Raw genomic sequence first — 12549 nt, 5'->3', positions numbered from 1 at the left:
ATGTAAGTTCATATTTTTTACTATGTTGTTGCTCGCTTGCACCTACCTACCCAATTTTATTTTTTTTCCCCTTGTTCGCCCCCCCCCCCCCCCCTTCCCTTTTTTCTATTTATAAAATATTCAGATGCAAGTTAACATTTTTTTTAGAATCCTGTGTTAGATTCTTATTTTTAGCAAAACTAGGCTTAATGATTACCTTACTCATGCTTGCTGAGCATGGTTGAATAGATCCACTTCTTCAGTCCAGCGGGGGCTGGATCCCACCAAGGTAAATTATTCTTGAACCGCGTTTTACCTTATTATAAGGTCTTCTGCCTTTTCACCCTATATATAGCTGCTGCTATATATTTTAGCAAAGTAGTTTTCCATGAATGTCAGTATATGTCAGTGTATCTACAGTACATACATATATTTCTGACCCTAGAGTGAGGAAGCCCCTACTGCTGGGTACCAAATATACTACAAAAATTACAACATTCTAGTTAAATGCTAACTTTAACTAGGTGAATATCGAGACACCCTTTTGCCATTGATGCATCAAGATTTATGAACTAATGACCATTCCATGTTTCTACTATATGCCTTTAAATAGTGATCTATGCATATATTTTTCTTTTTCTTTGTCTGTCTGTTTTTGGGTTTCCAATGAGTATTCTCTGTAGGAACATTTCATCCTCTGTAAGTAACTTTCTCGATTTTAATCAAGTACATTTTATGGGTTCAGAAATGAATGGAAGGAAAAAAGTAACCTCTCTCCCAACAACCTGAGATGCGCATATTCTCTCCCCCTTCGAGATGAGAATGCCACTGTTGGTAAATAAATAAATAAATCCTAATTATGTTCCATTACAAAGTGGTAGCAAGCTAGTTTGCAATTGATGGGTATGAATAAAACAGTGCCGATTGATATATTGATGAGAAGGCAATAATTCTATGCATCCTAGCTTGGCTAAAAATCATTTCTACCCCATTTGGACATTTTTTTAATTCTGATCATTACCTATATTCAACAAATCGTTTTCAACTTTCAATAAAGTATCTTTTTTCGCCGTTGAGCATGATCATTTTATGCACAAAAGGTAACTGGGCAAAGTTTACTGACCACACATGAGTTGTCATATATTGACATGATCTTTTGCTGAACCAAACAGTTCTCCATTACCATATGAGTGGATTAGGCTTTGTGGTCACACATAATTACAACACCTATATGATACCCTTATAGTTAATTAAATTTAGCAATTGTAAAATGTGGAAATATTTGTAGGAGTACACCACTAAAATCGTGGTTTATTTAGTAGAGCCCTACATAAAACTACAATATTGTAGCCACATTTGAAGTAGCATATGGCAATTTAAAACCATTGACCTTGAGTCAGTTGTACCTCAAAAACCACATCCTTTTATGGACTTTAATTAGAATCCAAGGCAGTGAAAGTTGTTTAGGCAATTCTGTATATTGCTTTGAGACACACACTTAGTGTTCCATAGGTAATGGAATCATACACGTGGTGAGAGCCAAAGAATTTAAAAATAGAGGCTTGCTAGCATTGCAATATCTTTCTTTCAAATAAAAGAGTCTTCTTTTGGTTTTACGTCCTTATTCTTAGCACATGACTCCCAATGTCCTAAATTTAAGCCAGTACTTTTCCTCATGATCCCTTTTATCACATGGTTCCAACCCCCATCCTTCTTGTTAAAGAATGAGATGTTAACTCTCTTTATCAATCACCCCAAACACCAAAAAGTTTCATTTTACTCTAATCTACTAACGTAGGGAAAGTCAGTTAGGGACACACATTTCTCTGCACATGTACTGCTGATGTGAACATATCTAGCTAGTTTTAATTTGATTAAACAATATTTTTCACAATTATACGAATGAAACTTATGGCTTTACCAACACAAAAAATGTAAAATTACTCTTTTTATTAATGTATAAGCTTTCCACGTGTCATTCTTTAGCCAAATTTAAAATGCAATTAAATTGAGCATACCTTTTTACTGTGTTACTCATGGTTTCCTTGAGAATTTCCACCTACCCTATTGAATATGACTATTATGCATGGTAATAAATTTTTCTTTAATTGTTTTCAACAAAGCCGTAATTAAGTAAATAATAAATTGATCAACATAAATTAACGGTCCAAGAAAAATACCAAGTAATAAATAACTTTGGTTGGTAATTTTTTTTTGGAATAACTGTACCATCAAAATCGTTGTAATCTAGTGGCAAGAATATATGCGTGGTTTTTTTGTCATCATTTTTCTTATAAATAGGGGTGCATGGACTTCAAATTTTCTAATGAAATGACATGGAATTGAAATTGTACACGAAGATGGGGTCCTAGGTGAAGTAGAATTTTTAGACAAAAGAGTGTACAAATTGTCTACAAGTGTGAATATGTAGTTTAATTGTCTCCCTCTTGGACTACACAAGCTTTGTGAAGAAGACACAACCTGCCAAAAGAAAAGAGAGTATATATTTCTTCAATAATAATAATTTTAATAATAAATACGTACAATGCTTTTAAGCGTAGAAGGGATTGGTTGTGCTTGCTACGGATAGTGGCCCCGTGAAGCCCTTGTCCTGTCTACAATTTAAACTCCTTTCGTCAATTTCTTCTCATTCTTTTGTATTGCACTTTGTGTGAACCTTAGTTTGCAACCATAAATTGGGGATCTAAGGTTGGGAGGATTTGATTGAGATGCGTGTTTATAAAGTCCCAAGATAAGTTTACTTTTGTTCGTCCTACGTCTATTTTTCAGTTTCCACCTTGTTCTAATAATAATAATAAAATAAAACTAATGACAAGACTTATATTATTGGATCGAGATCCTCTCCTAAGCAAATTTCTCCTGCTCCCCCCACCCATTAACCCTTCCACTTTTCCCACACTCACACCTACCCTTATTCAGTTCCCTTAAAGAAATAAATATTAACAAAATTCAATAATTTAGTATTAATAATCGAAGTATATATATGCATGGACCCAAACTAATATGATCTGCATATTTGAAAAACGAAATGAATATTATACTTATTAAATAAAAATATTTATTCCCCGATCAATATTGACAACTTATTTGTTTATTTATTCATTGTTTTCTTTCAATTACAATTTAGTTGTTAAATGAACAACTGGTCATATGTGTCGTTTATATCATGTTAATTTTTATCATATAATTAATTGCAATTAGGTCAGTTTTTTTTATGTTCCTACACTAATTATATTCTGCTCACCCACTTAACTGGTACGAAGTGAGGTATACCAAACATACACCAATCAATCAATCATTACTCTTACGAACCATGAAGAACCGGGTCCATTCATGAAAAATCTGAAAAGGAAGTAAAACAGAACTAACATCCCCTACTCAATTGTTTTTATTATCTTATATAATCCTATCAAACTTTTCTAAACGACTACTAGAAAATTAAACTATGCTTAAAAAGATACTATTTTCTTAAGAGAAAGTACACGTACAAATAGAATTGTATAACAACGACACAAGTCATTTGTTTAAAGTTTTGTTTTTTCACTTAAACCAACAAGAGAGAGAGAGAGAGAGAATTAACCACTGTTCTTAAAATACTAATTAGAGAACTAAGAAAATTATTAATATACTAATCAATTTTTTATTCGTTAACGAATACCAAAACTTGAAGTAACTGCGGAATAGATAGGGCTGATCCATCTCAACATCATTGTAATGTCTTGGGTGTTTTGGGTCAACCGAACAAGGCTCGACTAAATATTCTAAATGGGCTTAGAAGAAGGTCCAAAGGTCCATTATTTGGGTGTTTTGGGTCAACCTTTTTGCACTCCTTCTTTTTGCTAACTGCACCTCTTTTATTTTTTTAATTTATTTTAAATATCCATTTCTAAATACTTCTTTTCTGCTAGGGTTTCAAATTGAAAGAAACATTTCTGTGACGCTGGTATAGTCGCACCCATTCTGAAGCACACAATAGAAACGCATCAGTCCCGTCACGGGCATTAACTACTCTGCTCATTCTCGATGTTTGCCAAAACGTAAATTTTTCTCTTCAAAATTCCGACTTGTAATAGTGGAACAGAAAATATTTTTGTTTTCACCCAATAAATATAAAAGATTAGACAAATTACAATTCAATAGACTAGGTGAACACTTATTGTTTGTTCAAATGATACAAGCAAATCCCTCTATTAACTTCCATGTTTTTTTTTTTTTTACCGAAACAAACATTTTGTTTAAATAATAAAAGCACTTTAAAAAAAATATTTTTTTTAAAAAAAAAGAGAGCTCAAGTATGTATACGGAAGGGTAAACTCGTAATCTGGAAAATATGATTATTTGTCCTTCAAAATTCAAATTCCAAGGGCGATTGTTAAGAAAGGGTGGCAAGTAGGGTAAATTATAATTAACCTAAGGATCATTTTTAAACCCGTAATCTGACGTGTCAGAGGTCAACAAACATTCCAAGTCAACTAAAGAAATTGGACGTTTACGAAACGGCACAAGCTCATCACGCATTTCGCCTGAGTTTCTTTCAACTGCGTCGTTTTAAGTTGACGACGCATGGGGACAAATCAGTCATTTGACGAAAAGTGTGTTATAAAATGGGCAAAGACGGGGACGAAACATTTTGCGTGTGCCCCAATCGGAATAGCGGTTAGTTAGAGAGAGAGAGGGAGCTAAAAATAAAACTGACAGTAACAGATAGCGAAACAACCAAAAACCGCCATGACCGAAGAAGACCGCTCCGCCGAGCCAACCGCACGTAATGGAGTCGCCGCCGAAGAGCTCGGAGGCGGCGGCGGCGAGGAGTTGGAAGTTGCGGGCGTTGATGCTGAGGTGTCGGTGGTTGGTGACGGCTCAGTCGCCGGAAGAGTGAAGGGACCTTGGTCGCCGGAGGAGGACACCGTGCTGAGCCGATTGGTGGCACAGTTCGGGGCGAGGAACTGGAGCATGATTTCCCGGGGAGTACCGGGGAGGTCCGGCAAGTCGTGCCGGCTCCGGTGGTGTAATCAGCTTGACCCTTCCGTGAAACGCAAGCCCTTCACCGGTAATCTCGGTTCCTCTCTGATACCGTGCCTAGTCGATGTTTCTAGAATTAGGCTATGACTAAATGAGAGTGTGTGTTTATTTTTTTAGATTTAAAGATGTTTAAATATTATGCCCTTACTTTTTGTTTGGTTTTTTATTTTATTTGTTTGTTATTTTGGATTGGATGATGCTCGTAGCTTGTGTTCTTACATAACATTGTTTATTTGATTATGGTGGTCATGTATAGAAGCGAGGTTTTTGTTTTGTTTGCATTATGTAAGAAGGTTTGGAGCTATTAAGACACAGAACTGCACCCCTTGTTTTTACACTGGAGCTTTGCAGACACTTGCAATTGAATTTCAATTTTGAAGGACTTATATACTTTTTTGAGTCCATTTTAGCAAGGGAAAGATTAAACTTGTGTATCCTAGATATTGTCTTATTGTTTGATTTTAGATCATTCTCTTCTTCTTTTCTTTTAAAATTTGGAGTTCCAAACGACAGTAATATGTCAGTTCTAAAGAGATATACTAGAAAAATGGGTGGTGGAATAACTATTGCAACGGTGAGCTCATGCTCTGAGCATCTTTATATGTCAGTGTGATAAGTTTGAGGGATAGGAATGCCGTTATCGAATAGAAACATTAAATATCAATGAATAACTTTTAAAGAGATAAACAAATGGAATCAACTGATACTATTGTGTTATTTAAATTATTTTTTATGGGGTTGTTTAAGGGGAAGGAGGGAGGATTTAAAGAGAAAGAGAGAGTAAAATTTTTATTTTTGATTTAATAAAAATGCATTATTGTTATGTCAATCTATTATTTTCTATCCTTGATTCAAATAATTTAAAAAATTAAAATAAATTTATTAAAAATCAAAATGTTGCCCTTTCCTCTCTTTTCAAAATTCCTAAAATATTGTGAAATGTTTTAAATATAATAACACAACATGTTAGTGAAGAGGAGATGTCTCTAATTCTTCTCTGTAAATCTTTAAAATGGTCCTATTTACAATTGAGTAATATATTGTTAGGATTCCAATTACAGGGTATGAGACTTGAATACCTCGTTGGAAGCATGAGATTCTAACGTGAGATTTGTTAGATTTTCGACTCTCCAACTACAGTAACTAAGTTTTGTGGTGTGGTTTTCTCAATGTTCTTATCAATTGGTATCAAATCCTTCTGCCATGTTTAAGTTTTGTGGTGTGGTTCTCTCAATGTTCTTATCAATTGGTATAAATCCTTCTGCCATGTCTCTTAGTTGAAATTGAGTGGCGCAGGAGGTGACACCGGTATTGCATTGTTTGCTCAAAACTAGTCAATGGGCTAGTGCACAGCCAACTCATCTGAGCACTAGTACTGCAGAGTGCGGTGAAATGCTAGGATTTTAATGAGGGTTTTACAAGGCCTTAGACTCTCCAATTACAATGGTTAGCTCTTGTGTGATTTTTTCAAGGTTCTTATCATATATGTATATTAATACAAGTACAATATATTCTCAAAGTGGAATAAATCCAGATTTTTGGTGTTCCTATATGAAGTATATATAAAATATGTTTGCCATTTTCTTGAGCCAATCTCCATTTTTTATATATTTTTCATTGATGTTACATTTTTAAGAGTTTTAAAAGTTGGAATAGTATTTTATAGTGGCAGCAAAAAACATTGTTATTTCTTTGTGTTGAAGTTGATCTTCAGTGTTTCTCCTTCTTGTTTTGGCATTTTAATTGAATCCATTTTTAGCAACCATATTCCAACCAGCTTATGTAGTAAGAAGCAATCAAAATAGTTTCAGAAACTGGCAGCGTGATATCAGTGTCATCTATCAGTTTTAGCTTCATCATTACTTTGATACTCATTGTAATTTCTAATTATTTTGTTCATCTATTATCATCTCATGAAGTGAGACCTTGTCCAGCTCCTCACTATCCCGTTTGTCAACCTGTGTGGTGATATCATTTTAATTATTATTTGATTTTAGATAGCCACACTACATGGTACACTGTGTCTAACTTTTACACGCTATTTTGAAAACTATGATTAATGACTATAGTTTATATATGCCTTTCACCTGGTGTAAGCTTGAATCTTGCTAGTCATTAACTATATTAGATTTTTGGACTATCACTTTAGAATTAGAATTAAATGATTATGTTGGAGCTTTTAAAAAAAATTAGTTACCACTTTTGTTTTGGTGAGGGTAGTATTTTCTAAAGGACTTTCAAATGTGGTTATTCAGTTTTTTTATACTTACTAAATATTTATTGATTGTGATGCTTACCATCATGACATTTACCTGATTTAGGTCATGAATATAGTCACAAAATGTATATTCTTTTGCACACTGTTAAGATTTTACCTGCTGTTATAGTGCATATATAATTGGTTATGCTGATTGTTATTAAGCTATTCATAAGTTACATGATCTATTTTAACCAATGATATTGTATTAAGGATTTGACTCTTGTAAAGCAAGGAGTGCACCTTATAGGGGAAAGTATAGATTTATAATCTTTGATTGGAAAATCAAGGGAGTAAATTCTAACAACCTCCTTATTTGTTATTCATGTGCATGTATTTTATCACAGTTTCAACAGTTGATGTTCCAATCAACAGTTTATAAATCCATTTTTTTAAGTTTTAAATCCTATCACTTGAGATCTGAACACGAATGAGCCATAGATTCCTAGTTTATTGAAGTATTTCTTCAACTCTTAGTAAGACCCATTGACAAATGACTCAATGGAGCTTCCTCTTTTCTTTGTTGTTCTCAGCTTTTGTCATGTGTTTCTGAAAAAGATAATTGTAGCAACTTCTTGAGATAGTATCTTGACAGGACTGTCTCTTTCAATTCCTCGTATAATCCTAAGTTCTTATCAGTGAACTACTTATTATAGAGACAAATAATATAATAGAATTAAAATAACTGCCTAAAAGTTACTAGGACCAAGCATGAATCTCGATCGTCAGAATACTTTAACCCCAAGTCTGATTGCTTAACTCTCTGCTATATTACTAATTTACAGTTTGAGACACAATTATATGACATAAAAACTTATGTCCACAATCACATTACAAAAGATTAGTCAAAAGCCATCTTCAAGTCATCTATGGTATTGCAGCATAACCATGGGAGAGTGCCAGATATAATGGTAAGATGTTGCACAATAGTTAAGTCCCTTTGGTTTATGGAAGGAACACCCCTTGGCCCTGACAAGAGGTCAATGGAGTATTAGGAGTTTCCAGACAATATTCATAATGAAGAAATCCATAACAAATCAACATTAAATTTTGGAACTGTGCCAAGTGATGCATTATATGAGTAGTTTTGGCTTGGTGAAATTCATCAAGTTTGGTTTATGCTAGAATAGATAAAGGGGGCTGGATGAATTCATTGAAATGTTCTTTATGCTTTATGCTTTATGCTGACAGTGTTGAGGTGGACTTTGGTAAGAAAACAAAGGAGAGAGCAGTAACCAAGTGTGGCTTTGCTGGCAAATTGAGTTCTATGTGGATAGACTTTACCTACTATTTAAATGTTTTTGAATCTACTGTAAAAGACTAGTGGCCTAAGCCAACCTGACTTTTGAATAGGGATTGGTTCCAGATCCAAAAAGGGTGATCATGCCTTGTGGTCTTGTATGAAAAAAATAGAGAGCAGGAAAGCAAACTAGGAAGGGAGGAGTGAACCCAAAGATCTACATGCCATACACTAGGTTGGGAACAAAAATTAACTCACGTTAGATTTTAATAAGGAAACCAGAAACATAAACAATATTTTATTATTGTCTTTGAAAAATAATGGTTAGTTTAGAATACCCAAGCATTTTGAAATTAAAGCGCAACTTGAATAACATTATTTGTTTTCACTGTTTTGATATGTGATGTTCTTGAGTTTAATGAAAAGAAAATCTTGATAGTTGCTGCCTGCCTACTGCATGGAAGTTTCATGAGACCATGTCTAAATCCTTATATTCTCTTTTTCCAGTGAATTTTCCTAATGTACGCTATATATTTTATTGAAGTAGATTTGCTATGATTTAATTGACAAATTAGCCAGGCATTATGAATATTGTGCTGTAAATTGGCAAAATCTAATGAAACTTAAATTGCTACAGAGGAAGAGGATAGTATTATAGTTTCAGCCCATGCAATCCATGGAAACAAATGGGCAGCAATTGCTAGGCTTCTTCCTGGTAGAACAGATAATGCCATCAAGAATCACTGGAATTCTACACTGAAGCGCAGGTGTATGGAACTGGGAAGATATGTCCCAGCACATGCTGATGTGATTGAAGATGGTAGTTTTGAAAAACCAAAGGCATCCTCTGAAGAAACCATGTCAATCAGGGATATAAACAATAATCCTGAAGAAGTCAGAAATTTCATGATGGATAATGAAAATAAACCTCCAAGAACAGATAATGCTACAGTGGAGGGACATCCTATCCTTTTTAGACCAGTAGCACGTATTAGTGCATTTAGTGTTTATAATCCTCAAGGCAGGCCAAGAACTGGATCATGTTCAAAGATGTTCCCAAGGCAGAGTCCTTTGATCCAATCCCCCAAACCAAATGTAGGATCCTGCAAGTTATTTGATGGTATTGGATGTGAGCCCACAGTTCCATTGCAATGTGGTCACGGCTGCTGTGCAACAGAATTGAGGGAAAGCCATTCGCACAGGTCACTTCTTGGTCCTGAGTTTGTTGACTATTTGGAGTCCCCCTCCTCCTCTAGTCATGAATTGATTTCAATAGTCACAGACTTAAACAATATAGCTTGGATCAAGAGTGGCCTTCAGAATCAAAGTGATGGGGAAATTGAGAATATAACAAATTTGACAGCATCTCAAGGGATTGCCACTGCCTCACAAACAAGCTTCTTAGGACAAGGTCTTAAGAATGACTACATGCAATTTGAGGAGGGACCTGGCAAGTTTTTGGGTGTGATGCAAGAAGTGTTATCGACAAAGATGGCTAGGCAACATTTTGCAATGCCTGCGGAAGTTTGATCCTAAAGTTAGCTCCTCAGGTGGATTTCAACCTTCATTTGTGACATTTTATGGGGGGTGGATAGATCATAGATGGTATAAGTTTGTTTCAATACAGTCAACCGCACAGTGTAGAGCATCAACTTTATTGAGTGAGTAGCTCTCTTTCGGCTTTTTCATTGACGTTAAGAGTTTTCTTGAAGTACATCCAACTTCAATATGAAAAATATATATACCAATTTGATCTAGCAAAGGAATATTTCCGTTCTTATTTCATAACATTTTATCCCGTAGATTTATTTACATACATGATATCATCAACATCACGAGTCGCTTTTGATTTTTTTTTATTGGGTCTCAGAGAACCTTTGCAAGTAATACTAGTAACCCATTATCTCAAACATTCATCATTGTTAAGTAAATTTTATGCGAAGTTTCACCGAGTAAAATCTATTTAATAGATGTTGAAAAGTGTACTATAGTCGCACAAATTTGTAAAAAATCAAGACTCAATGTGAATCTTGTCAATTTATAGGTTTAGACTGTTTAGGGGTGAAGCATGTGATTCTATAAGGTTGATGTAGCCATCAAGATCTGCAGCATTTAACATTTTGCCTGGCCCCATTTAGGATTTTTTTGGCTGACTATCGAGTTGGCGGGCCAACCAGCGGTTTTTCCTGATAATGCATAAAGACGATGGAGGGTGAAACCAGTATCTTGGATCATCGAAACATGGCATTTGGCCCGTCTATGATGGGTTTAAAAAGGAAACTGACCAGACAAAATAATTAAAAAAGAAAGTGATTAATTTGATGTTCCAAAAAACATAAACTAAGATTACAATAAAATGCATACATTTATTTTCTTTTTTTTTTTAATATTTAACTGATGTTTTCTCGAGCAAATTTCTTCCATAAGAGGAGGAAATGATCAATTGCACGTAGACTTTTTTCTCTTTGTTCAACATCGCATGGCAATTATCTTTATCACCGAATATTATCAAAACATATATTTAGTTTTGTCAATTTACCATTACGGCACTAAAAATATGTAAATTAACAGTGAGTTATATAAGACAACTATACAGCATTCATTGTGGACTGGTAAGCTGAAAAATATTGCAGTAAATTAAAATAAAATTATATTAGTACGGGGAAAAACACATTTTATATAATTTTTTATATTTAGTGCTTTGTAAAATATTTATCTTTGAAAATAACTATTGGTTCTTAAAAAAGAAATCGAAGTGATATTAGATGAAATATCACTGAAATAGTAACGGCAAAACATTCAATTGATGTTGGATTAAAATTGCATAAGAAGGGAAAAAAAAGCACGAGAAATAATAATAATAAAAAGGTATATACAATTTCGTTAAGAATATCAATCAACTTCTATATTTATAATGAGAACACTTTCTATCTTGCTCTTTTTTCCCAAATCATAGACTTAATCTTAATTTTTTATATTAAATTTATTTTTCCATTCAAATTTCAATCACTTGTATTCTCAAATTAGATTATTTTCGTCTCTCCAAGTTGTTGATATTTTTCTTAGTTATCTAAATTAATTATGTATATCAATCTTATAATTAGTCATTTTGTTTTATTTCATAATTTATTAAATTTTACTCATAAAAAACCTCATTTAATGCACACAATTTTCTTACTAATGTTAAATGTAGTTTTCTAACGTACTTTACATCTCATAAGGAACGTACATACAAACTCTATCCTTTTATTTTAGGAATATATATATTGTTATGAGTATGTAATGTATCTGAAAAGTCAAAATCTCCTTATCTTATGTACAAACAATATAAAAATAGTACGCACTATCTGTAAATTTTTTTAAAAAATTGAAATTTGTGTCATTTTTTAATCCTTATATGTTATATCAATTTTAATTATATTTTATCTTTGTATTTTATTGTACCTTAATTTAGCATATGATATTATAACAATAGCATACTATAGAGACAAAATTATAATATATTTACTTGGACTAAACGAAAATTTATTTTTATACGATAACTAAATATTAAAAAAGAAAAAAAAAACATTTCTTTTGTCCCATGTAACGACTATATGTTTACTATTGCCTTAAAGTTGTAACTACATCATCAGGCTGCACGATGCACATGCATGCCAGACGTTATATATTAAAATAGGTTGAATTTTAATTATCAGAACTTCCAGTATATTTTATACTATTATTTAATGATGTATTGTAACTTTTTAATAACACAAATTATCAAAGTTAATTAAAAATTATGAAAGTTTATCTGTAAATAATACATCAAAATTCAATTCAGTAAATATGCATTAATTTAAATTTTAAATATAACGTTACAGAATTTGTAAGCATTTATCAATAACTTTTAAAGTTTTGCAGAACAATTGCATAAATAATATAAAAAAAGCAATGCATGAATTAAAAAAAACTTTAAGATTTTACCCGATGATGATGGGTTATCTTCGTTGTCATGTCATTCATTCAACTACTGTATAGTATTTTTTTT

The 12549-nt window shown here is 33.1% G+C and overlaps 1 protein-coding gene across 1 annotated transcript; it reads left to right on the top strand.

The window, feature by feature from the left end:
* Window positions 1-4462: 4462 nt before the first annotated feature.
* Window positions 4463-10301, top strand: LOC113846459 (transcription factor MYB25-like). The gene is made up of 2 exons (XM_027474762.1): window positions 4463-5050; window positions 9157-10301. The coding sequence occupies exons 1-2, from the start codon at window positions 4729-4731 to the stop codon at window positions 10047-10049; spliced, it is 1215 nt and encodes a 404-aa protein (XP_027330563.1). The 5' UTR covers window positions 4463-4728; the 3' UTR covers window positions 10050-10301.
* Window positions 10302-12549: the final 2248 nt, after the last annotated feature.

The sequence above is a fragment of the Abrus precatorius genome, unplaced genomic scaffold (assembly GCF_003935025.1).
Source record: "Abrus precatorius isolate BTA unplaced genomic scaffold, Abrus_2018 Scaffold8, whole genome shotgun sequence".
NCBI classification, from domain to species: Eukaryota; Viridiplantae; Streptophyta; class Magnoliopsida; order Fabales; family Fabaceae; genus Abrus; species Abrus precatorius.
This window is presented reverse-complemented; position numbering and strand designations above follow the sequence as displayed.